At 38.1% G+C, this 27971-nt stretch overlaps 1 protein-coding gene across 1 annotated transcript; it reads left to right on the top strand.

Moving 5' to 3' along the window:
• The first annotated feature begins 42 nt into the window (after nucleotides 1–42).
• On the top strand, nucleotides 43–27971 carry C7 (complement C7). The gene is made up of 18 exons (XM_015820086.1): nucleotides 43–83; nucleotides 308–363; nucleotides 4017–4089; nucleotides 5989–6130; nucleotides 6644–6794; nucleotides 8662–8800; nucleotides 9403–9537; nucleotides 11299–11542; nucleotides 14006–14119; nucleotides 15395–15561; nucleotides 18554–18782; nucleotides 20152–20323; nucleotides 20953–21040; nucleotides 21608–21740; nucleotides 23097–23288; nucleotides 24285–24381; nucleotides 25350–25534; nucleotides 26766–27971. Exons 1-18 carry the CDS (start codon nucleotides 57–59, stop codon nucleotides 26957–26959), a joined length of 2538 nt encoding a protein of 845 aa, XP_015675572.1. The 5' UTR covers nucleotides 43–56; the 3' UTR covers nucleotides 26960–27971.

Here is a 27971-nt window from a genome sequence, read left to right as displayed (position 1 = left end):
CAATCTCTATAAATCTATAAAAGACAGACTTTGTTTTGTAAGCAGAAAAGGACAACATGGGCTCACAACTCCAGAAACACAGGGTAAGTTGGGGTGGGAGAGAATGGATAGCAGTAACTGGAATATATATCTTTTTGTTGTTGTTGTTGTTGTTGTTGTTGTTATTGTTAAGCCACTACAGCAGTATTGTTAGCAAAGCATCTTTCAGCAGAGCTTTTTTCATTAATATATTGGAAGATTAGGTAAAAATATTAGTTCAAATGCACACCCCTTTAGTAATGTCTTCTTCCTTTTCCTCTCTTTTTAGATTCTAACTATTTTGATTCTATTAGAAATTACAGGCTGCTTTCCTGTTTTTTCAAGGTAAGTAGAATTTGTGTTAAAAATAAATCTTAATGTGTCTTAATAAGCAAAAATGGGATGTGCAAAGAAGTGCTTCAAAAATGAGAGGTGAGCTCCCGTGCTCAGGTTGAAGCATAGCCTTTTCTAAAACACTTCATTTCATTTCTCCTAGTTTTTTTCTTTCTCTCCTCCCTCGCTCCACCCCATTGTGTATATAAGGAAATATACCTAGTTTTCTCCTTTTATCTTTGGAACAAAAGTGTGAGCTTGCTTCAGATGAAGGATGCTGCTTGGTCCAAAGTTTTCCAGTAAACTTTGTAATGAATTTGCACTTAAGAAATCATGGTTCTCCAGCACTCCAAAAACTGCACTGGTTGCCTCTTGGTGGGAATTGAGTATTGCTAAATACTGATTGTTGGCTCCATTTCCATCAACACCACTTACTGCCTTAATTCCCAGTTAGAAGGAAGAGATTTTCCCACTACCCAAGAACAGGAGAAGCTACTTTGTTCAGTTTACAAGTTGAGAATTTATGAAATCCATTTTTCTCAATTGCCAGTTTATTTTATTTTAGCTGGGTGGTGCAGGAAACAACTTTCTTGTTAAAAGTGTGGGAGTTTTTCCAAAGTAGCTACTCTGTAAATCCTCTGTTCCGATGTTGAATACTTGGGGTTAGCGAGTGGGGAGTGGAATCTAAAGCATACAAAATGCTTTAATAGTCCTTTTTCATTTATTTGCACAATGTTATGAAATTATTAAGATTGCCGTTTCCCATGTGGTTTCTGGTGCTAAACAATTGGTTTCAATTTTTAGCACTTTTGAGCAGTCTATCTAGAAATAAAGAAGCATTTGGATGTATTTGGGTTGCAATCTCAGAATTCCCTGCTACAGTAGTTTCAGGCATGATGGTGAGAATTTGGAGTGGTAGTTTCAACATCAGAAGGACACTAAGTTGGGAATGACAGCTTCAAGGACCAAGGACCAAATTAGATAAACGTGAGCGAGAGCTGTATTTGGAGAACGGAATGCTTCCACACAAGGTTTTAGTTATCCACTCTAATTCACAAAATTTTATGGAGGTGGAATCATCATTGTATTCTGCTTCTAAGTTTCCTATGTTTTCAGGAATGCAAGATTAGCTTCTGCTGCAACTGTTCAAAGTAGCTACATTTTTCCTGGGGGGAAAATATGTATGCTTTAAAAAGCTGCAGAAAGGGGAAGTTGTTTCTTTGGAATTACTACTGTAGGATTTAGTAGTCATTTACTTTAATAATCAAATAACCAAACACATTACTTCCACAAGATATAAAATAATTGTGTGCAAAAAGGGAAGGAAACACAAAAAGAAAATAAACACAAACATAAGTACCGTAAATGTCTACACATATTAAATAGATATACAGTGCATCTCCATTTTGAAAATGTATCATCCAATTTTGTTTACCTCAAGTAATTTTAAAAATAATCTCCTGGATCTAAAAAAATGAGTCATCAGCAATACTAACATAATCTACATTTTAAAATATGATCTTTTTTATTGTCTTTTTTTTAAAAAAAATATTGGGAATCCTTGGCATATTTGATTGTATGTGGTCCTTGGTGCTCTTTGACCCTGGTTATTTTCTTGCAGATGTTTCATTACTACCCTAGAATACATTATCAGTGCTAAGGAAGCGGGGTTTTTTCTCATTATATATACTAGTGATTTGCCCCATCAGTGTTATGGTATGGTCTTGGTGGTTCCCTGATTAGTTGTAGTTTATTGTTAGCTACTTTGTCTCGGTAGTTCCGTGAATAGGGTTGTCCAAGATCGACAAGGGTATTGTTTACTTCTTGATGGTTGAGCAATAATCTCTGCTTATCTGGATGTTGAATGCTGGGGAGGAGATGTTTTGATCTTTTGTTTCCTTTTTGGCTATTTGACTGTCTCTTTTGAATGGTATGGTATATAGATATACTGTAGATGTAGAAGCCAAATCCAAAAACATTACAGAAATTCTTGGAAGTCTGGTACTCAGACAAATTGGCCATCAACAGGCACCTAGAGATAAGCAACATCTACATAACATTCAAAAGAGACATATAAAATATATAAAATATAAAAATAATAATAAATATAATAAAATAATAAAAATATTATTTTTAAAATGTAAAAAATATATATGACTATGTGTTCGTGGTTGTGTATTTATTACACACAAAACATCAGACATTCTTGACTAAGAAATATTTTCATGTGGAATAGGAAAAAATAAAGGTAAAGAAAGGTAAAGGTTTCCCCTGTCCAGTTGTGTCCAATTCTAGGGCCGTTGCTCATCTCTTTCTTAGCCACCATTGTCCGAAGACATTTCCTTGGTCATGTGGCCAGCATGACTATACACCAAGGCACTCTTATCTTCCCACCAAAGTGGTACCTATTTATCTAGTTGCATTTGCATGCTTTTGAACTGCTAGGTGGGCAGTTCAAAATAATACCCAATACCCAGATTTAAAAAAATTAATTGCTCTATAAATCACCCTAAAAAAGTTTAATCACCCTAGTTTAATCCTCATTATACCATTTAAGTTTCTAAATAATTTGAAGGGACAAATCAGAAAAAAATGAATATCTTTTTGTGTTGCCAGTTCAAAGACTTAAACTGTTGAGGCCACAACAAGATATTAACATAACTAATGATTTTACAGAACTGAACTACTACCAGACTAAGTCTCTATAATAAATGGGAGAGGGAGCCTAAGTGATACACATTTTCTATCTCCAAATTACATTCTGGCGGTAGTGAAAAAAAATTACTGGCTTTTTCCCCTTATTGTCTCAAACATTGATCCAGCACTACATTATGAGGATTTTTTTAGAAAATGAAGATTGTTCCTATATAAATAACCCTGTAAATAGGATGGTTTAACTTAGGGTTTTATCATTTTTTATTGTTTTATTTCAAATTATTAGGAATAATTCTATAGCATGGTCACCATATTTATTTGACTAATCTTTTCAAACTTCCAGATCTTATATAGATAGGTGGGAAGTATCTAGAAATTTGTAGTTAAACCTCAGGTAAAAGCTAGAAATAGCTAATGTTAAGATCTACTGGCAACAACTTTTTAATTTTTCAATCAGGAGGTTTTCCCAATTCAGGATTGAATCTAGGACATTGATGGCAAACCTTTTAGAGACTGAGTGCCCAAACTGCAACCCAAAACCCATTTATGCATCGTCGAGTGCCGGGTGGGTGTGGCCCATTGGTTGGGTGTGCCAATTAGGTGGGCGTGGCCCATTGGATGGCCGTGGCTGCGGTGGTAATGGCAGACTGGGTTGGACTAAAAAGTTCAATCAATCAATTCCAACTTTGCAAGATCTTTTTTTTCCCGCGAGAAGTTGAAATTGACTGATTGAACCTTTTTTTTTTTTTGCACACGGTGGCGGAGGCCTAAAGCGAAAAGGTTTTATAAAAACCCAGCTGAAGGCCTAGGACTGGGGCGACAGTGCGCGTGCCCACAGAGAGGGCTCTGACTGCCGCCTCTGGGACCCGTGCCATAGGTTCGCCACCACTGATCTAGGACTTTTTCAATGAAATATCTTATAGTACTCTGTTATTGTGATATATCTCTTCTCTCAATGCTGCAATAAGTGACAATATATTTTTTCTTTTTCCATACATAACATCCAATAGCATTTATCCAGTCCACTGCAGATGGAATCCATATGGTCCTTGGTCAGAGTGTGATGGCTGTACTAAAACACAGGTATAATATTATAAACATTTTCTGCATATCTAATTGCTTGGAACTTTCTTCAAAATCATGAGCTGATTTATATTTCTGGACTCTTAGAAGATTATATACAGGTAGTCCGTGACTTACGACCACAATTGAGCCCAAAATTTCTGTTGTTAAGTGAGTTTTACCCCATTTTATGACCTTTCTTGCTACAGTTGTTAAGTGACTTACTGCAGTTGTTCAGTTAGTAACACGGTTGTTAAGTGCATCTGGCACCCCATTGACTTTGCTTGTCAGAAGGTCGCATAAGGGGATCACATGACCCCAGGACACGGCAACCGTCATAAATATGAGTCAGTTGCCAAGCATCTGAATTTTGTTCATGAGATCATGAGGATGCTGCAACTGTCATAAGTGTAAAAAATGGTCATAAGTCACTTTTTTCAGTGCCGTCGTAACTTTGAACGGTCACCAAACAAACTATTGTAAGTCAAGGACTACCTGTACTGGAGATGCTAAATCAAGGCTTAGTGGTATGGTATTGTTTAGCACTTGCGAGTTAAAACTAGTGTTGAAGCTATCATATCAGGGTACTATCCAGAAAGTAAAAAAAAAAATTGGAAGCTAAGATTGAAATGTCATTGATAATATGCAATGTAAAAAAACCTTTTATTTGCTTACAGCTCTACCCTCTATGACCTTACATTTCTATTTTAGTATTCCCTTTTGACAAACAATAAGTGCTGGTAATAAGTTGCCTTTGTTAATTGCAACAATATATAGTACTTCTAAGTATAACAAGAAGTCATACTTTAGAGAGTTGTCCAAGGGGCATCTTTGTGTTGCCTTAAGTATTATATTCACTATACTCTATGAGTAAACCATTTTACTCATATTTATGGGGCCACCACAAAGAAGAGGGGATCAACTTATTTTCCAAAGCCCCAGAAGGCAAGACAAGAAACAATGGATGGAAACTAATCAAGGAGAGAAGCAACCTGGAATTAAGGAGAAACTTCCTAACAGTGAGGACAATTAACCAGCGGAACAGCTTGCCTTCCGAAGTTGTAGGTGCTTCATCACTGGAGGTTTTTTTTAAAAAAAACAACTGGATAGCCACCTGTCCAAAATGGTATAGGGTCTCCTGTTGAGCAGGGGGTTGGACTAGAAGACCTCCAAGGTCCCTTCCAGCTCTATTCTGATTGATTTATCTTTTCAACTGATTATTGATACAATACATATACAGTAGATTTTTTCTGAATTTTCTGGTATGTTGTGTTCTTTCAACTTATTTCATTATCCTCTTTTTTTTCTTTTTCATTTTCTCTCTCTTCTCCCCAGTGTCAGGCTTTTAACTAAGGCTCTCTGGATATGTATTTATAGGAGCAAGCTGGAAGTGCAGAAATTGAGGTATCCCTCTGCTTGCTGCTCTGGCCATTAAATTGCAGACAGAGCTAACATGCAAAATCAGATTTCTTGTCTAGGGCAATTTTTTTTTCAACCAGGAAAAAAATTAGTTGTGGAATTCCATAATTTCAAATCCAATCCATCAGACTGTCAAGCTGTAGAAGGCTGGTATAGTTATCATTATTCTGACATGAATTCTTAATAAGAGACTGATCCCTAATTTTGATGGGTATGTAATTTTACATAGACATATACCACATTCAAAATAGAGATAAGCAAGCTTTTTTTCTACGTTTTCTTTTTTTCTCTATCAGCAACAGGACTAATACAAACAACAGGGAGGGTTCAGAAAGAATTATAATGTGGAAGAAAGAAAGAAATAATGTGGAAGAAGAAAAAAAAAACGCTTATTCCCAGAACTCACCAACCATCAGCATATGTCATGATGAATTAGGCCCAAGAGAATGTTCTCACTGAAAACATTCGTTTTCAATCCTAAATTAATGTGTTTTGGTTTAGATTCGCAGGCGAAGTGTAGCAACTTATGGACAGTTTGAAGGAAATCCATGCTCAGGAAATTCATTTGAAACTCGTGCATGTGTTCCCACAAGAGGTTGCCCAACAGAAGAAGGATGTGGTGACCGTTTCAGATGTTCTTCAGGTATATAGCTTCAAGAGTTTAAGTGACTGGCTTATTGTGTCAAGTGCTAGGAAAAATCAGAACATTCAGGCGATTCAAATGAGGATAAAGATTTATTGCGAACTTAAGCTCTCTACAAAAATCTGTGCTACTAATGGTCAAGGGAAATGAGCAGGAATTAAGAAGGCATTCAATATGGGATGGATTTAGATCTCTTGCGGGCACACAGGGACTCATGACTTATGACACATTTGACCCCCTCCCTCAGGCTCAGCCTGGTCATCTCTTAAAGATAGCTCTGTAGTGACAGAAAATGGAAGTAAGTAAGAGACAGTAGAGAAAATTATCTAACAGAATTACATTTCAGCTTTGTTTGTCAGATTGTGGTAAAGGGACCATTGAATAAGCCCCAGTGCCAAAACACCAGAGCAAGATATCAAACAACACTGTGTTTTTATGAGGTCAATTTATTCATCAATTGTGGTTTTTCTTATAGATCTTACCTATCACTATTGTCTATTTTTATGGTAATAGGACAATGCATTCGCAAATCATTGATGTGCAATGGAGATCAAGATTGCCTGGAAGGTGGCTCTGATGAAGATAACTGTGAAGAAGTCAAGAAAATATGTGATGAGAAGCCCCCACTTAGATCACCTCCTAATGTAATGCTTACAGGAAGAGGGTAATTTGCTTTTGTTGTTCTTCTGAATGAAAAAGTTATACTTTTTACTTACCAATCCCTTGTTGAGGAACTCTGGGCAGCATGTTTAATAATTTCTATATTAATTATTACAATTAATCGTGACCACTTAATTCTTTCAACCAATACTTATTCAGCTTCTCCCTATGTATGATCCTTGGTTTAACAAGGAGTTCTTGGAGATGAAGTACTAGAAGAGACATCTGGAGCACCATTGAAGGAAGACTCAGATCAGATTTGATTGGAATGGTTGGAGCCCCTTTTGATTTTTGACATGTGTTGTTGACCAAATTGTCCTTTTGTCCCTCTTATATGCTTTTTGGATGGTAAAGTATTGTGGGTTTTTTTTAATGTTGTATGCAATTGGAGTTGATCGGCACCTAAGTTGAATAAAATAAATAATATATATTTTCCTATGTTGAGAATTAGTAGCATGCTAAAGGCTGAAGTCAAAGCATATCATTTTGCCTAAGCCTGCAGAATCTCTTTGTGGTGCAATTCAAGCCAATTTCCATACTGAGAGCATCAGTTCTTTTTATGTACATCTGCACATCTCTATCCAATATTTACAATTTAGGATAGTTTGTAATAATCCACATTAGTTTCTTTGTTACTACTGTGACTAAAGAGAAATTCCATTCCTTATTTCTTTCCTAGAACAGATACTGTTTTCCCAAGTTGGAATTTCTGGACAATTAGATCATAACATCTCCTCAACCTATGCAACCTTAGTTGAGGGACTGAAGTCGGGTTTTCATGTTATGTCAGGCTTTCATGTTAAGGATCATTTAACACATCATTGTGTTTTAATAAAACATTTTAGCCGGTTATTCTGATATTTTATTTATAAAAAGAAAGAACATTTCTGTCTGAATTGAGCCATAGTTGCCAACCTGAAGTCAAAAAAGATTTAACAGGAAAATGAATGTAAGAGCAGTATGGAAATAGCTCAATAATTGTTCAGTTCACTTAGCAAATTGCATAAACTGAGCAGCCAGTCGCACTCATATTTTTGGTAGTGATTTTTTTTTAGGCCAATCCTGTTCAACTTGGATGCCTACCACTTGCATGTTTTAATTCTCAGAATTCTCAGGGAATTAGTTGAGATATTTGGAAGACATCTGGATTGGGGAAAGCAGTTATAGATTCTGTAAGAAGGAAGAAAACCAGTAAAAATGTCATCTGAAATGCTTGGGCCTTTTATTCTGGATTGCCCCTTTGCTGGATTGACACATCATACAGAGCAATAATGGGGTCACTTGGCTTTGGTTGTTTGGCATGTGGTGTATACTCAGCTACTGTGGTTTGTTAGACATGATATACAGCATGTTGTATAAACTCAGTTAATTGGGGATTATTCAATAAACCATGGTTAAGCATGTTTTTGCAGAAGCAGAGATATTCATAAATAGCTACTGCTTTTCTCCAGTCTCTTGGCTGGTTGATCTTAATGGAGTGATTGGTACTTCAGCACAAAGGCTAGGATATTATTTCAAAGCCTATAAATTATATGCTTTATGCATTGCTGTGGCCTTGTGGATGGCTTCATTTGAATAAAAAGATGAGAGGAGATTGGCCATTTTTATGTTAATTTGGGATCAAAATGTAGCTTATCAAAGACAGTTGCCATAGAGATTAAAATGTTTTAGTATTATAAGATACAGAGAGCAATTCCGTTCCTCTTTATGTAACATGCTGTTATATGCTATCAGCTTTGTGGCTTACAGAACTTCATCATGGCTATCTTGTTCTGTCCATAGTTTAACTGTAGATGTACCAATGATTAGTTCCAGACCGCACATTCTAGATCTTGCACTTATAGTTACATTATAACTTTATTTGCTTGCAGCTTTGATGCCCTTACTGGTGAAATGAAAGGTGTGGTCATTGACACTAAGAGCTTTGGTGGCCAATGTCGGAAGGTCTTCAGCGGTGACCGGAGAGAATATTATCGGCTGAGTGAAAATGTCCTTGCTTATACATTTGAGGTGTGATTAGTTTATTTTCCTTATGGATATATTTCTAATCTATCCATGACCAGACATTAAAAGATACCATCTGACATCAGAGATGTTGTGTTAGGACTATATGGAGCTGCTATCTACAGCCTGATAAAGAGCTAATCCAACCTCTTCCTACCAGCAGCTACTAATACCTTTAGTAAGAATAGGAGTTTTTTTTCCCACATAGATGTTTCTTGTTTCCATTGGTTAAATACTTTTTTAACCCAACATCTCACCACTTGTATTATTACCATTAGACACCATCTGGGTTGCCCATCTGGCAGCGGTCATAAAAAAAATAGGAGGAAATTTGCATTTATTGACTGGAGTTAATTTGGTGTTACTCCAATTCAGCAACTTCCAGATGTATTTGAATTAATAGCTCCCAATATTTCCAGACAGGATGCTTCTTCGTTATTTGGCAAGCTTGCTGGGAATTCTAGGAGCACCTGTAGCATTTATATCAGCATTATTTCATCTTGACAAAAGCTGCATTATGGAGGCAATCTATATTCATTTCAAGAGCCAGAATGTGGCAGTATTGTTTTTAATGAGTCATCAAATATCTTTGTTTTTTCTTTGTACAGGTGAAAATTGAGAATGAATTCAATACTGAATTTTACAACAGTAGCTGGTCCTATATGAAAGAGACAGAGAGTCGCGCTAATGGAAATGATTACCATCACTACACAGAAGAAGAATATGCAAAAGACCGTTCAGAGGTATGTATTGCTTTGCTTTCTTCCTTCTCAGGTGATAGAAAAGTGAAGCGGACTTATCTTTGGAGGGGTGGTGGTGTCTTTTAGAGCTTTACATTATCTTCAAAATTACTCAGAACAATCTGAAGTCGGCTCTTGTAGCAAAATACAAGTTCAGCTAATATGTTTAGGCCAAGAACTGTTTCCATTTTGCTGGCAGCAGGACCCATTTTGCATTCAAGAGAAGCTCTAGAAAAAAAATAATCAGCTTCCTTACTAATCAAGTATAACACCTAATGTGAAATTGACTAAACTGCTAGTGAATGCAAAGGGGCGTTCTTCATTTTCTAACAAATACAGTATCAAAAATATGTTCTGGAAATGGAATGATCTGCAACAGATTTGGGGGTTCCTTTAGTGATGGTAGAGGGGTGCAGAAAAGAGCGTATCCTATTCTATTAACAGAATCTGTTTCCAATGATTCTGCTAGAATCAGTCATTCTGTAATAGTATATGGAAGATGGGGTGAAGATATGCTGCCAAGAGAATGGTCAAATAAGATAAGGCATAGCCAGAAACTGTAGGCAGAGCAAGAGACTCAGAAAGGACCTCCCTAGCTTCTTGGGCTGTAAAGGAAATGGCGGAAGATATGTGCTTTCAGTCTTGCAAGATTCTATTTAGGAAGCCTTACAATAAAGTAGAATTAGTGTAATCTATCTGGAAGGCTGACACCATAGTCTATCATCATCATCGTCATGTTGGCTATTCACATTATGTGAATCTCAAACCATTTTCTAAGAGAACAGCATAAATGCAAAACTGGAAATTATACCTTAAAAAACATAGAAATTACATGCTCATTGGATCAAATAATCAAGATTGACTTGAATCAAGAAAGCATGTAGCAAAACTATGTAACTACAAATAATTATCCATTTGTTCATGAAAGACCAGAAGCCCTCCTACAGTATATGCCAAATACTTACTCTAATATGTACTCTGTCATAAACAGTGTTCTGGACAGCAAGAAGATGAAGCAACATTTTCCTTTCATTGTCTCACAAATCTCTAATATCAGGTCATTAATAACTCTAACATTAGAGATTAAGTTCAAGATATGCATGAAAAAATAAGAACGGTATCAGTTGCTGAGAGCATTTGGACCTGGTCTTTGGGTCTTGATTCTAGAGCAGGAGCTCTGTCTGAAACTGGGCCATGGGAGAAATGGGCAAGCGCACAGCTGAGAAGCTCCACCCGTGTGAGCAGAGGGCACTGGCTCTCGCATACGAAGTTGCCCTTGCGCGAATGGAGCTTCATGTGCCAGTGCAAGCACCCTCCGCTCACATGAAGCTCCATTCATGAGAATGGAGGGCGTGCACACACACCATTCGCTCAAATGAAGCTGTTCGCAGGCGCCTGCCACTCACACGCCTCTCCCATGCTGGGCCTGGGCTGCCAAGTTAGAAAGGTTGGGGACTGCTATTGGGAGAGGAGAGGAGAGGTTAGGTTCATTTTGAACCACTGATAGGCTAAGGTGAGTATTATGTGACTAACTTGAGACAAATGCAGATATTTGCCTGTAAACTTCAAAGTTCTATGTACAAGACTCTGTATATTACTGAATAGCACATGCTAGATAGCAGGCTCCAATAATTGAATTTTGAAGAGTGCAGGTTGACATTGTGACCCGAGTATGGTACGTGCAGTGTACCATACAGTTGACATGTCCATCCTCTTTGTATGCTTGTTAAAAAGAGCTGCCTGATTTGTGTCTTATCTTTCCAGAGTAACTATCTTATGGTGATTGAAAATTCAGTGGAAGTTGCACAGTTCCTCAATAACCAACCCACATTTTTAAACCTTGCGGAGTCCTTCTGGCACGAGCTTTCTAGACTGCCTTCTTTCTATGAGTATAATGCATATCACCAACTAATTGAACTTTATGGAACACACTTCCTGCATTCTGGATCTTTGGGAGGATATTACAAAGCCATTTTTCATGTCTCTAAAAATAAAGCTAGCTCAAGAGGTAACATTTACTGTACTCATTTGTCAACACCAAGAGTTTATGAGTGAAATGTCTTCTATTTTTGCATGTGGTTTTGGATTCTTACTGGTTTGGTTCAGGCTTCTTTTACAAGTCAAGGAGAAACGTGATCATTTTATGTCTTGGAGTTCACTATTTTTATTGGGAGTAGGGTGAGGTGGGAAGAGCTTTTGTAGGTGGTTACACGTATTAGTATAGTTTTGAAACTCTCTGTATTTATGTTCTACTGCACAGCTCTGTGCCAGTATCAATATTTCATGTTTTACAGCAGCTTCTACCTTCCTAATAAATTAGAGTAAAGTAGGCAGAGAAAAATGACCCATTATGATGAAAACTAAAAGCCACAGCCTGAATGCACGCAGTTCTGTATTTAAAATCATGGCATTGTACAACTAAATGAGTTTGCTTTCGGTACAATATAGGTGGGTCTTTTCTTACGTTTCTACAGCTGCTTCCTGCAGCTACAACATGTTTCTGGAAAAGTTATGATTGCTTTAAAGATTTGCCACGAGGTTGCTACATTCATGCCCTGTTGTGCTTTAAAACAGGGCTTTTCAACCAGTGGTACGGGTACCACCTGTAGTACATTGGCACCTGGCAGGTGGTACGCAACCATCCTAGAAAAGTGGTAGTGGGGGAAGGGAATTAGCTGAACCAGTGGCAGCACTGCACAAGCCTGAGCGAGAGATCGCTGGAGCTGCAGGGCTGTCAGGGCTCAGCGGAAGCACCAGGATCAGTGCCGCTTTCCAGCTGATCAGCGCTTCTTCGGGGCTGTCAGGGCTCAGTGGAAGCACCAGAATCAGCGCCAGGCTCCAGCTGCAGCTCAGCGCTGATCCTGGAACTTCTGCTGAGCCCAGAAGAAGCGCCAATCAGCTGGAATGTCGCAGCATCTCCAGGGTCTTGTGATTTACATTCAGATGCTTGGCAACTGATTCATATTTATGATGGTCATAGTATCCCAGGGTCATGTGAAGTGACCAAAACCTGCTGCAACCACCCAGCAGATGGGTGGAATAAAAACCAAACACCTTCCACCCCACCTCCGCTGCCAATCCCCAACAGAAATGCTTACAACAATGAAAACATCGAATAGGAGGAAAAGCGCTGCTGGGTGGGCAGGCAGGTGTCTTGCTCGGCTATGGCTTGGGGGGCACTTTTTTCAGTGCCATTGTAACTTCAAACAGTCATTAAGCGAACTGTTGTAAGTTGAGGACTGCCTGCACTTTCTCACTTTTTCCCTCTTTTTTTTGGGTCATCGAGTTTTTGACACCTTGCTAGGCGACTGGTGGTACTCGGATATTGCCATATCCTAAAAGTGGTACAATGGGTGAAAAGGTTGAAAAGCCCTGCTTTAAAACACTTCTGAGAACCAAATAAAAAAAAATTGCACAATTGTGTTGTAACCCAATGCCTAAATCATGCCATATACTAGATCCATTGTTTCTGCGATTTCAAAGAGAGGAAAATAATCATTTTTAAAGTATATCTCTGTGCATAGGTTACAGACATTAAAAACTTCCTATCCACTTTGGCCCTGAGACATTGACTTAACCTGTTTAACATTGAAATTCCAGTTTGTTAAACCTTGTCTACATAAGGTTTTCAGCTATAAATAATAATATGTGAATCTCCAGTATGTTATATGGTCATGAAAACAGGGTCATTTCTGGAGTGGTCTCCAATATGAAATTTCTTGCTAGTTTCATTTAGCAAATGTAAGCATTATGAATATTAAGGCATTCCTTAAACCAATTTTTTGTCCTTAACAAAAGTTCATGGCATTACAGGTAGTTCTCAACTTACAACAGTTCATTTAGTGACCTTTCAAAGTTACAAAATGACTTACAATCATTTTTCACACTTATGACTTTTGTAGCATCCCCATGATTATGTGATCAAAATTCAGATGCTTGGAAATTGGTTCATATTTATGCTCATTGATGTGTCCCAGGGTCATGTGACCTTTCGACAAGCAAAATCAATGGGGAAGCCAGATTCACTTAACAATCATGTTATTAACTTGTCAACTGCAGTGATTTACTTAGCAACTGTGGCAAGACAGGTCGTAAAATGGGGCAAAACTCACTTAACAAATGTATCACTTAGCAACAGAATTTTTGGGCTCAATTATGGTCATATGTCAAGGACTGCCTGTATTTGGTTTATTAGACTTCCTTTTCCATCCATGGATTGCTTTTATGAATTCCTGAATTACATAAATTCTATTTGTTATCAAGATAATTTTTTAAAACCGGTGGGTTGCCACTGGTTTTGGCAGAAAATTAAAATCTTTTAATTCCTAAAGTAAGCATATTTGCTCTGTTTAAATAATAGGGTTATCTTGGGGCCTATAACTCTGCAAGAGCTACCCATCAATCTGCAAAATGAGTACACTAATCCACTTTAGTACAATGAAACCTATCTGATGGTTGTTTGTTTCATTAGGGCTCAGTCTAACAGATATGCACAAATGCACTACTTCTGGATACAATTATTGGATTGTAAAGAAGAAGAAAGTAGAATGTGAAACCCTCAATGAAATCTTGAAGCAATCTTCAGGTAAGGGACTACAGGTATATTCCCAGGAAAATATTAGAATGTTCACTGTCAGTATTCCATGATGTTTTTTTGTTTTTTTAAACAAGTTTTATTAATTTTCCAATTTTACAAAGCTTCAGGTATTAAGGAAGCAACATGTTGATTGGGTAATCCATAGTCCAATAACAAGCTCTTTCATACATATGTCAGGTTACATCATCAAAAATTTCCTCTCTGTTTCCCTAGGTGAGGGGTAGGCAACCTTGGCTCTTTTATGACTCGTGGACTTCAACTCCCAGAATTCCTGAGCCAGCTTGGCTCAGGAATTCTGGGAGTTGAAGTCCACGAGTCATAAAAGAGTCATAAAAGAGCCAAGGTTGCCTACCCCTGCCCTAGGTTATTATATCACATTCAGATTAATACATTGCTAGTTATAACTCAATCAGTTGAAACATTTATCAATATCTTTTGACTTATACGCCTCCATATCCTGTTTTTAACTTTTATCTAATTTCAGTTACAGTGTTCCAGTTGGCTTAATGTCCATAGTATTTAGGTTTCGGATAGCCCACGGTTCCCTTAGTTCATTACAAAATAGTTATCATATCTAAAATACACTTATTATTTATTCAGATAAAGGCATTGCTATGGAAGCCTGTCTGGCACAAAAAGAAGGCCAGAGTTAGACTTAAAAAATGTTTTTTTTAATGTGACCTTTAATGGAAGAGTCTAAAATTTCACTTAATGGGCTAAGGAGATTTTAAAAAACATTAATTGATTTAATATTTAGGATTTAGACCTATAAGGGAAATAAAAATTAGTCACTAGAATAATAGTTTAGAATTATAATATAGAAGATGGATTCAGAGGATAAAGGTTATTTTATTAGTAAGTGATGATATTAGGATGAGAAGCATTCCATGTTGTTAAAGGACTTTGAATAATAGGATGATTCTAGAAATACTAAACTCCTATATTATTGGAATAGGACATTTCTGCTCATTTCTTTTGACCTACAAATGCTGTGAGACAATAAGAATCATTTTCTCTTCAAAATAGCCATCTAGAAGGTCACAGCTGTCCAATACTGGTCTTCCAGTCCATTGTACCCTAAAAGAGGCTGGGATTCTGTGTTTAAAATAAGGATGTAGTTCTTTTCAGCTCTGTATTTTTATTAAATATAAACTTCTTAAAGAGCACTCATGATTTACAATGATCCTTTTGATGGGGCTCATATTGTTGGGCAATATAAGTGTTCAGCTTTAATATGCTCTATCTGTCTGCCTATCCTTCTAGGAGTCCGCAACGATCAGATTAGAGCTGACCCATATGTAGAGGGAGGGGATTCTGGATCTGTGGCTGGCTTAAGTTTCATAGACGTGAACAATCCAGTGGCAAATACCGAACGATATTCCCACTGGGCTCATTCAGTGTCTCTTTTCCCTAAAGTTATTAAAAAAAAGGTAAGACTTTGATTGCTTAGATTTGGCACAGCTTTTTGCATAAGCAAAAGCCCAGCATTTTCATACATAAAGGTAATAATGGGATCTTGCTTCTGGTTACCCCATATTAGTATATATTGTAGGCCAATTCCAAATAAGCTGCATTTAGGCTTATCTCAGTGTGTTGATCACACTATATCTATATGAATATTTTTATTCACATGACTGCTAAATACATAAAGGTCCATGGAACTTGTTTAATATTTTCATTTACTTCATTAGGCCTACCATATTGGCTGTATGCATCCTGATCACTGCTAGATGATCTGCTACTATCTAGTAGTAATTTAGATTTTTGCAGCCTAAATATGTTAGCCCTGTATTTCACATTGTTTCTCAACCTCAGCAACTTTAAGATGTATGGACTTTAACTCCTGAGGTTGAGTAAGGCTGCCATGAATCTACACCAGGTGTACTAAGAGTTAGTATGAGGTGCCATCTTGTATAAAGAGACAGGCATCCTTCTCTCAAGCGCTTTATAAAAGATGATTCAAATCTTGCAAGATTATCAGATCTTGTTAGATTTTAGGATATCAGGTCTTAGTAGCATACAATCTCACACCAGATTTTAGCATTTTTTAAAAAAGGAATAATCATATGGGGGCATGTGATTGCTTTTTATGGGAATTGCTGATGTTCTAAATCTTTGTCAACCTTGGCAACTTTAAGATGCATGGACTTCTGAGAGTTGAGGTCTATGCATCTTAAAGTTGCCAAGCTGAGAGAGACTGCTCTGAAGTCTCAGGTTAGGGTTAGGGTTGTGAATTCCTGACCCACATAATCTCTCTACCTAACTATGGCCACCTGATATATATCACCCCAGGATTCTGTTTTGGAGCATCAGCAGCTCTAAGCTGATTTCATTCCTTCCTATTTCAAATAAAAATAAAATGTTTGCTTTGCTTTCCTATATTTTGGTTCCTTAAAATTGCCGTTGACAATAAAAACAGCTTGCTGTTAACTTTGCTAAACAGAAGAGTAACCAAGTGAAAGCAAAGTGCTTGTGACCATTTTGCATTTGTCAGCAAATTATTTAAAATATTTTAATTAGTCTAAGTGTCCGGTTGTTTTTACCTTCTGGGCCAGCAGAACTTATACTAAGATATAAACTATGTAAAAATGTATATAGATTTGTACTGAGCATAGCTAGGAGACCTGTTTTAAATGCATGTCAGCTATGAACCCACAGAGGCAAATTCTCTTATATTTGAATACCAAACAGCAAGCAGTATCATGGATTACTGATTAATTATAAGTCTCTAAATAACTGTAACCCTTCCCTCCTCTTCCCTCCACCCCCTTCTACAAATTATATTTTTGGTGTCAAAACGCTGCTGTTTTTTGTCCCTGAAGCATTTGCCTGAATCCTGTTTTACTTTATTTTATGTTATATTATGCAAAGCAGTTGTTCTGTTTTTCATTATTCAGAAATGTTAAACAGATGGTATCTTGCAAGGCAAATGTAATTTCAATTCTTAAAAGGTTTGATTTGCATCAGAATTACTTTTAACTGTGGATTTTATTTTTCTACTTTCTTTTTTTCACTTTTGATATTATTGGTGTGAGGTTTTTTAGTTTCTTTGTTTTTTAAAACTTACCTTAGAAATATATCTGCCAGCCCTGCACTGGAAAAATGATTATAAAAATCTACTTTTAAAGTACTGTGGAACCATAGAAGGGACTTGGGCTGCTGTTAAAAAGTCATAGTTACTGTTAAAAGTTTTGGGGTAGGAAATCAATTTGCAAAAGTTTGTTTGAAACTCAACATTAAGAAAACCAAAATCATGGCATCCGGCCCTCTCAATTCCTGGCAAATAGATGGGGAAGAAATGGAGGTAGTGACAGATTTTATTTTCCTGGGCTCCAAGATCACCTCAGATGGGGACTGCAGCCAAGAAATTAAAAGACGCTTGCTCCTGGGGAGGAAAGCTATGGCAAATCTAGACAGCATACTAAAAAGCAGAGACATCACCCTGCCAACAAAAGTGCGTATAGTCAAGGCCATGGTTATCCCAGTTGCAATTTATGGATGTGAAAGTTGGACCATAAGAAAGGCTGAGTGACAAAGAATTGAGGCCTTTGAACTATGGTGCTGGAGAAGACTCCTGCGAGTCCCTTGGACTGCAAGGCGTTCAAACCGGTCAGTCCTAGAGGAGATCAACCCTGACTGCTCTTTAGAAGGCCAGATCCTGAAGTTGGAACTCAAGTACTTTGGCCACCTAATGAGAAGGAAGGACTCACTGGAGAAGAGCCTAATGCTGGGAAAGATTGAGGGCAATAGAAGGGGACGACAGAGAATGAGGTGGCTGGATGGAGTCACTGAAGCAGTAGGCGTGAACTTAAATGGACTCCAGAAGATGGTAGAGGACAGGAAGACCTGGAGGAACGTTGTCCATGAGGTCGCGATGGGTCGGACACGACTTCGCAATTAACAACAACAAATAGCAATATCTATCTCTCTATCTGTCTGTCTAACAACTTTTCAATATAGCAAAATTATACAATAGAAACAAAAAAAGAAAGAGAAAGGAAATTGGTGGGCTTCTAGCAGCATATTCATTTAATGAATTTAATAATAAAGTTGTTATTATTATTAAATTTTACAAAGAGAAAATACACAGTTGTGCCTTTCATCCTTCTTTCTATCAAGTAATTGTCATGCTAATCTGTTCCCCATCCTCGTCATGTCTCCATAATCCCCAAATCCCAAGATCAAATCAGTCTTGGCAAAAGGAGAAGGGGTTAATTAGATAGGGTCATTGACACAGTGGGCATGAATTTTGGCAAGCTCTTTGAGACAGTGGGTATATATTCCTTTTGATGTTAATGCAAATATGAAGTGTTACAGGCAGTGCTCATTATTCTGTGTAGACTTAGTTTAGAACTCAAGTTAATGTATACCAGATGTATCTTGGCAGAAAGTGGAATTCTTAACTATGTGCCTTCTATCTAGCTGGCACCTCTCTATGAGTTGGTGAAGGAAGTACCATGTGCCTCGGTCAAAAAACTGTACCTGAAAAAAGCAATTGAAGACTATTTGAGTGAGAATGACCCCTGCAAGTGCAAGCCATGTCAGAATGGTGGTGAGCCAGCTGTGGAAGGAACTCAGTGCTTGTGTTTTTGCAAGCCGTATACCTTTGGAGCAGCTTGTGAACTGGGAACTCTTGTACAAGATCAGCCAGGTAAGTATTTCTTCATTCATAAAAGTCAGGGATTTAATTTAGTCTGGACAATGTGTAACATTCAGTGTTCTCCATGCTTGATTCTTTATTAGCATCTATTGCAGTGGTTCTCAACCTGTGGGTCGGGACCCCATTTGGGGTTGATTGACCATTTCACGGGGGTCGCCAAGCAAGGCTGTCCACCATTTTTTTTGTCCGCCATTTTTTTTGTCCGCCATTTTTTTCCCTTTTCCAGCGGGTGCCTTACCTCCCTTGGGCTGGGCCAGCTGGTGGTTGGCCTGCTCCGTCTCTGCCGCTTGCCAGCTACGCCTCGGCCGGTGCAGGGGGCGGAACCACGCATGCGCGGCGCTCCCGGGCAGGGAAAGTCCTCAACTTACGACCAGTTGGGTAGTCCTCGACTTACGACCGGTTTAGTCCTCGACTTACGACCAGTTGGGGTCGCGGCATTAAAAAGGTTGAGAACCACTGATCTATTGTATGGTATCAAGTTCTGCTATTGTATTTATGAAAAGCAAATGAGCAATCTTCAAAACCACATTCTACAAGGAAAAGTTGAAACAAATGTGTATTTTATCCAGGAGAAATTGAAACAAGTGTTCCCGGTTGCTACAGATGATGGATTTAATACCAGTTGGTGGACATTTCATTAAAGTTGATTTTGGCTATGTACCAATTACAGAATAACAGAGTTGGAAGGGACCTTAGAGGTCTTCTAGTCCAACTCCCTGCTCAGGCAGGAAACCTATACCATTTCAGACAAATGGTTGTCCAATCTCTTCTTAAAAAAATCCAGCATTGGAGCATTCACAACTTCTGGAGGCAAGTTGTTCCACTGATTAATTGTTCTAACTATCAAGGGCAATTAGAACAATCAATCAGTGGAACAACTTGCTTTCAGAATAAGGAAGAACAGACTTTTTCTCCTCTCTCTTAAAGTAGCACAAGTACTTAGAGGTAATTGAATCCCAATTGCAAAAGGAGGAAGCTTGGCAGAAAACAAAAGGCGTGAGTTAACAGTATATTTTCAAAGGAAAAAAAACAATGGGAGGGCCTTCACAGGATTAATGTGCTTCCTCCTTCATTAGTTGGAGATGCTAGAAAGTACTGATAGAGGTTCCAGGTCAAGAAAAGACCAAGTCAGGTTCAATAAAAGATGAAAAAAAAGCATTTCAGAAAAAGAAGAGGAAAAAAGGAGCATTCATTGTAAAAATCCCTACATTGAAGACCTGGGTTCTGACGATATTAAAATGAAAAACTGATGGACTTGCATCAGGGGTGTTCTGTCTTATATCTGATATTGCAGTTCCAGACCTGAACATGGGGTTAAATTACAATTTTACAATGGGTGAACTTTTCTTTCACATTACAGGAGTCATTAATGGAGGCTGGAGCTGTTGGTCTTCTTGGAGCCCATGTACTAATGGAAGGAAGTCCAGAAGTCGGAGTTGTAATAATCCTTCCCCAGGGGGTGGTGGAAAATCTTGCATTGGTGAAAGCTTTGAAAACCCTCAGTGTGAGGATGAAGAGTTGCAATATTTTCGGTAGGAATACTATTGATAATTAATTTAAGATCAACATACAAAAGTATTTTTAACATTGATGCACGCTCTCACACACAAGGCTATTCAACATCAAATATATTAAAATTATTATCAATTGCAGAGAGGATTATATATATATAATATTGATGTTGAATAATCTTGTGAAATAGTGTCTTCAATTAGAACCTTCTCTGCCATAGTCCCCTAATTCTGGGACATTTTACTCCCAGGGGCTAGATGGGCCCCCACTTTTCTGGCCATTGGAAGGAGAGTTAAGATCTGGCTCTGTCAATGGTCATGGGGGGACTTAAGAGGAATATGCAACCCTGGCGGTGGTTGGTGATATGAGGCTGCTCCCTCTGTCTCTGCAACTTTGTAATAGCTAAATTTTTAACATTGTTTTTGTTTGAACTCTTTTTGTTTATGCTTTTATATTACAGTACATTTTTTTATTGTAAACCGACCCAGAGTCACTTAAGTGAGATGGGAAGTATAGAAATGCAATAAAAGAGGAAGAGAGAGAGAAATATAGATAGATAGATAGACAAACAGACAGACATAGATGACAGATAGAAAAGCAAAGCATTTTGAAATGAAAGGTGACAAATATATCATGTTTTGCTTTATAGAACAATAGAGCCACACTGCTTTGATACTTCTGGAACTGTCAGAGAATCCTGCCCATCACCGCCTCACTTGGAAAATGGATATGTTCAAGTAGGTAAAACATAAAAGAATGTTATTTGTATTCCAAATTTGTGTGCAGATCCAAAGCTGTAACTTAGACTATTATCTTATACTGACTTATTCAGAAAAAAGCCCCATATCTGATGTTCTTTGATGCATTGGCATGGCAACACTCTGATTTTCCTGTTAGCATGACTCTGGTAGTTCAATCCCTTGGGAAGGACACTTGAATAAGACAGCTAGAACAGAAGGACCACAATCCTTTGACATACTACATTCCACCCACTGAAGTATTTTCTCTCTTTACCTTTTTCTGTCCCTCTTTTTGGAAGATACGCAAGAAGTTCTGACTTCTTAACTACTTTCACCAAAGGTGCAGAGACTATTCTACTGCTAGAGGGTTTTTTGCAGTTTTATTACTGTTCTGCAGAAACACAAGTACTTAATTCCAACTTTACTGATATTTAAAAAATGCATAAACCAAAGAAAAAGAAACTGCTGTTGTATTGTTTGATATATTTTGTAAGAATATTCTGCATATAAAGATTTGTTTGTTTGGTTGGTTCAATGATTCTCAAGGTTGTTGGTTTTTCCTAGGATGCTGATTCATTCTATCCTGTGGGGAAAAGCATCCATTATGCTTGCACCACTGGATACGTAATTGTAGGAAACCCAGTTGCTACCTGTGCTGAAGGCTTGAAATGGACCATTGGAGAAATCAGCTGCCAGAGTATGTATAAGAATAGCAGAGTATTGCTGGAACAGACCAAAAGTCTGTTTAGTCCTGTATCTGTTCCCATTATGGTCAAATAGATAACTTTAGGACCACTGTAAGTAGGATATAAATATAATATCACTATTTGGATGGTATTCCCTAAAGATTGGTATTGGGAGGGATAAGCCCTTTCAACTGGAAGAAACAATGTTTGTTGATATCCATTAGGACAGTGTTTCTTAACCTCCACAACCTCAGTTCCCATAATTTCCCAGACAGAGTTGAAATTCATACATCTTACAAACTATTGCAATTGAGAAACACTGCATTAGGGTATTGACTTCACTGGATTTTCTCACCAACTTGTCAGGTATTGATAGGAAAGGAAATGGCCTCGATCCAGAGTTTTAAATATATACTAGGTAAAGAAGTACTTTTTTTTTTATCTTTCTCCAATTTCCCATCATTAGCATTAACTTTAGAGCCAATGTGGTGTAACAACTACCATGTTTCCCCGAAAGTAAACCCTACTCCAAAAGTAAGCCCCAGCTGATTTTGGGGGTAGGTGAGAGTGGGTCTAATATAAGCCCTACCCTGAAAGTAAGCCCTAGTGTGGGGCGGGGCGAGTTGGCCCAGATCTTCCATGCGACCACTGGAGCGCCCCCCCATTGCCGGTCCACCAGCGGCCACTGGCAAAGGGCTCTGGCAGGCCGGCAGCAGAGGGGCCCTACGGCGTCACTCGGAAGATCTGGGCCGACTCGCCCTCCGCCAGGTAGGAGCAGCCCAGAGCAGCATGGCCAGGAGGGCAAAGAGCCCCGCGGGGCCCAAAGAGCACCAGGTTCAGCTCTTAGCCCAGTGCCTGCAGCACCGAGTAGGTGTGCAGACTGGCGCTCAGCAGCCCAAAGGCAGAGGCACGGGCAGTGCAGTTCCACCGGCGGCCGCTGGCAAAGGGCCCTGGAAATTATACTCCAATGTGATTGGAAAATTTCAGAAGATCATTTGAATCTCTTCACATGTATCTGCATATGCTTGGATAAAATATAGCCAGGTTTTAGTTCTGCAATATTAGTCCTCAGTTTACAGGTCAGGATCTAATCTGGGTCGACATTATTTATCACCCACATTATAAAAGAATAAAAGTCATGTGGAGAAAAACAGAAAATAGGGGGAAAATTAGAGAAAAGAAAAAAAAAACAGGAAAAAACAGATGTGCAGTACATACAATTTATACAACACACTCATATCACTTCTATTATTTTCTGATTCAGTTTTAAGATGCAGCTAAAAAAGGTAAGGGCTACTGTCTACAATAAGAAAATAGAAAACAACAATTGAAAATATTCGTGTCTTTGCCTCTTTCTCTTTTCTTAGAAACAGCTTGTCTTTTACCAAGGTTTGAAGGAAGACTGAGAGGAAATCCACTGAAGCCTTCCTATCAGATTGGAGAGAAAATTCACCTGTCCTGCCCAAATGACATGCAGCTAGTAGGATCATCTCTTCTTCTATGTGAACCTAGTCTGAAATGGTCTCCTGACCTTGCTCAAATCCACTGCCAAAACCAAGGTATGTTTCAGTTCTAAATAGTTAAAAAATAGCACCAATTTGGTAGATGCTATCACCACCACCATCATCATCTATGCCTTGTAAGCTAGTTAGCTATCTTTAGAGGTGGTAGAGACACAAATATTGTTCTTAATCCAGTTGCTAATCCAGCAAACTGTTATACATGAAATGTCTCTGGTAGCAAAACGTCTTAAGCCAGCCCTAATCCAAACACTGCTTGTCCTAAGTGTAGTATGTATACTTTATATTCCTCAAAATTAATGAATGAAGCTTATATCAATGAACTTTTCTTCAAGGTCAGGTGTGTACCCTCCATTTTTTGTTTGAGTGCAATAATTGTATTCCATGAAATGATTGCTTCTAAAGAGCCAATTTGCAGTGAAAAAAAATCTTTTAATCCCTATTTTTCTTCCAGTGATAGGAAGCTGGGTTTCAGAAGGCTGAAATGGGGCCCTAAAAATATAAGAGTTCTTTTGTATGTTATATGTATGTTTATAAAACAACAGCATAGCCTAAAATGCAAATATTAAAATTGGATAGGCATTGATGGCAGTGGATGGTGGAACATAATTTTTGTTTTAATCATGATTAAAGAGGAATAGTTTAAACCAGGGGTGTCCAACCTTGATAATTTTAAGACTTGTAGATTTCAACTGCCAAAATTTCCCAGCCAGTCTGGGAAATTCTGGCAGTTAAAGTCCACATGTCTTAAAGTTGCCAAAGTTGGACACCCCTGGTTTAAACCTTCCTATTATTGCAGTAGCCATAGAGAACATTTAATGAAGTGATTATAAGCACAGTTGTTATGTAGTTGGACTCTCAATAGCCATAAAACTGCCCCAGTTCTAAAACTTAAGCCCTAATTTTGTCATTAAAGTATCATATCCCTTATTCACAATTGGTCCATGTATCCTCCCCTGATGAAACTCCTGAGGCTGTGCTGGCTTTGGCTTCCCATTTTCTCCTAGTGATGCTATGTTTCTTCTTACATTTCAGTTGTTCCTCCAGTTACACATCCAACAGTGATTCAGTGCCAACCATGGGAGAGAGTTTATCAGACTCAGTGTGTTTGTAAGTTGCCAAACGAATGCAGGTGAGTGGATTTAACAGATATGCCATTTCGGTTAAATTAAAATTTTAAATGTGTGAGTGTTGGATGAATTAAAAAGCTTTGGAGCTTCATTTGCAAAAAAACGAACTTATCTTCATAGTTGGACAGAACTGCTTGAGGAGTTACCTTGAAGTTTGAAGGAGGAGTGGATGGTTTGGAGATGTTTGAATAGACTGTGCACTGATTTGGCTAGAATTAAAGACCCCATGGTTTTTCCATGAGGACAAGGATATTTACTGTGAATGTGGCACTATTCAAACAAATATCCATCTTTTACAGTGCCCACTAGGAGCAACATGCACACAGATGACTTGCTGGCATAACTCTGCCATTAACATGGCCTGACATTGAGCTAGAACTATATAAAATTCTGTTTTATTAAAGTTTTTAATATTTTAAATTTAAATCAATAATCTCCCCCTTCTAGTTCCTGCATTTTTGACACAAGATGAGATGAGCTTGATCTGAGGAAATGATTGCTATTTACCCTTCCTCTCCTGCCAAAACAGTGAATGTGAAGTGCTTACGGGAGAGGTGGGGTTTTAGGAGAAGTTGAGCTTCAGCCACTGTCATCATCTAGATCCAGGATATATCCTGGAAGGCAATCCTGTCCTTAGATAGTTGACAGCTTCCAGCCCCAGGCTACATCTGGACTTGCCCTTGAATTCCACCATAAAGTCGTAAAATGTATGGAGATTGAGGACATCATACTAGTCAATGAATGTATGCACTTATTTATATTAAAGACAATTCACATGATTCACATTTGTATAATACGGTCCTCTTTTGACATATTAAGAATTGCAATTTGGCAGCAGAGCTTGGAGGTTTCACTCTAAGCTTTCAATGACTTCATGCAGCCTGGAGGATTCAGACAGTGTGTACCTGCTGTTAAAAGTCAGAAGAGTGTTCTGGGTGATTTGCTGGAGTTATTTTTTTTTTCTTTCCAGCTCTTCGCTGGATGTCTGTGCTACTGACCCCAAAACTCAGAGGAGCATATGGCTAACCATTTGCAAGCTACATGCCCTTGAATGTAGGGGTAGGCAATACACTTTAGTGGGCGAGGAAAACTGCAAAGCCCGTACTCTACCCGAGCAAAGTTGTGATTCCTGTCAATTGTGGGAGGATTGTGATGGTAAGAGATTTTTTTCCTTATTTACAAAAGCTAGAAACTGTAAATATGGATCTGTCTCTGATAAAGAGTCAGGGTGATTATTGCCCCCCCCCCCCCGATTCCATTCAAGTTGACCCTAGAGGGATTTTTTTGTCCCTTCAGATTTTCTAAAAAATGTTCTCACATTTCCCATTTTAGCAATAGCAGTAGCACTTAGACTTATATATCTCTTCACAGTGCTTTTTAGCCCTCTCTAAGCAGTTTAGAGTCAGTATATTTCCCCCAACAATCTGGGTCCTCATTTTACCGACCTCGGAAGGATGGAAGGCTGAGTCAACCTTGAGCTGGGGAGAATAGAACTGCCAAACTGCTAGCAGCTGGCAGTTAGCAGAAGTAGCCTGCAGTACTGCATTCTAACCACTGCACCGCCACAGCTCAATTATGCCCTTCAAAGTACTCAGAGGAAAAATTAAGGGTTATTATCAAGGCAAAGAGCAGAGGAAGGAATTAGGGCCAAGCAATAGCTTACAAAACCCAGTTTGATCTAGTGATTAAAACATTGGGCTACAAACCAGGAGACTGTGAGTTCTAGTCCTGCTTTAGGCACAAAGCTAGTTGGTGATGTTAAGCTGGTCATTTTCTCAGTCCTAAAAAATAGACAATGGCAAATCATTGCTGAAATAGTGCCATGAAAACTTGACATGAATTTGTCCAGGCAGTCACCAGAATTCAACCGCACATGTGCACACACTGACTGTTATATTTGTTGCTGCTTCTTGTTTTATCCTGGAAGTGAGGTATCTGCAGGGAGTCTTCAGAAAAATCAAACTGGTAGCTGCAACAGTGTGATCAAACATGTTTTTTTTATGTGTGTTGTATATATATAAACACATGACACACACAAAAAATAACTGGAGCTTTGATCACATCATCCTGGCCACCAGCTTAACTTTTTCTGACCATACTCTGTGGTTATCCTTGCCTGGGAGAATACTCTAGTCTAGACCAGGGGTAGGCAACCTCGACTCTTTTATGACTCATGGACTTCAACTCTCAGAATTCCTGAGTCAGCATAGCTCTAGACTGTTGGTGAAAACTCTCAATACATCTTTCAAGCCGTAAACATATTAATTTGGCTTTTTTTAACTAACACTCTCACTTCAACAATTGGTTAGGTTGGTTTGTGTATTACAGATCTGATTTTCTGCTTTCATTACATTAACCTCCTACTTTGCAACTGTTCATTATTTAGAGTCCACCAACACGTGCACATGCAGAGAAGCTGGACAATGCAGTGAAACTGGAACAAGCATTTGTGTCAGTGTGAATGGAAGTCCTGACCAACAGACTATGACTGAATGCGAGGCCGGCATCCTTAGATGCAGTGGAGAGAATGTCAGTGTAATTAGCATAAGACCTTGTCTTATACAACAAACTTCCCAATAATTAATGTCATTGGTAATAGAACTGGGTAGACAATGTGATTAACAATGAAGAGGCAGAAAAGTAGAGACAGTGCTATTGAAATTTGTAAAATATCTCTTTCTGTTAAATAATACATGACAAGAAAGGTTTGCAGATATTTTATTGGTGTATATTCTCTTCCCAAATAAAAGTTGGAAAATAATCAGCCCACTCAATTTTATATGGATTTTATCCATATTGCAGGAATATCACCAAATTTAGAGCAGCCCAGTAGGAAAAAGACACTCAACATTTTCTGATCAGGAATCACTTTTGGCCTCACTGATAAGGCTAAAGGCCACATTCCAAAAAATAATAGCTGAGAAAAAGATCTTAAAACTAATTAAGTTTTATTTTGTTTGCAAATTAACTGCTGTTAATGTAATTACTTTTAGTTATACAGTATTTTTAATAATTTCCACTTCTATAGGCCTGAGAATTTAAGTTGAGTACTTCTGCACTAAGGGATAAAGGAAATTTTGACTAGCTAACAACAACTGTAATGATGTTAGCATTTGGCAGGCTAACAGTTGTGCGTAGTGGTCTGCATTCTGTCTGGCAGATAGTTCTGGACACCTGACGTAACCCACATCTCTTTCATCTTGTCTTACTAAAACAAAGAAAGAGATGTTGGGGTTGTAGATCTCTTTAACAATCCTGAAATATTCTGGTCCGGGACTTTTTGCTTGAAATTGAAATCACTTTGATTGTACGTTTTAATGATTAGAATGATTTTGTTGTTATAGAAATGGCTTGAAATGTTGAGAAATGTGAGGCTAAAGGTTGAGTTGTAATTCTTTATTTTTTTTTGTACTCTACTGCACTGAACAAAGTTAGAAGTTGCACCTGTTTTCTTGTTACTTTCTCTTTGCACCTCTCTCTTAACTTTCTAACTTTTCTTTTTGTAGCTTTATCTTACAATAAACTTTGATAAAAATTTTGAACAAACAATCCTGAAATATTCACAGAAGTTGACTTTTCATGTCAATAAATC

Source organism: Protobothrops mucrosquamatus, unplaced genomic scaffold (assembly GCF_001527695.2).
Source record: "Protobothrops mucrosquamatus isolate PMUCROS unplaced genomic scaffold, P.Mucros_1.0 scaffold1061, whole genome shotgun sequence".
Lineage (NCBI taxonomy): Eukaryota > Metazoa > Chordata > Lepidosauria > Squamata > Viperidae > Protobothrops > Protobothrops mucrosquamatus.
The sequence above is the reverse complement of the archived record's forward strand: the minus strand, read 5'-3'. Positions and strand labels throughout refer to the sequence as shown.

Excerpts from the sequence above, each read along its gene's own strand:
- C7 (XM_015820086.1), top strand. The coding sequence starts at position 57 with ATGGGCTCACAACTCCAGAAACACAGG. Across the intron at positions 84-307 it reads CACAACTCCAGAAACACAGG|ATTCTAACTATTTTGATTCT; the intron begins GTAAGTTGGGGT and ends CTCTCTTTTTAG. Across the intron at positions 24,382-25,349 it reads AAGTTGCCAAACGAATGCAG|CTCTTCGCTGGATGTCTGTG; the intron begins GTGAGTGGATTT and ends TTTTCTTTCCAG.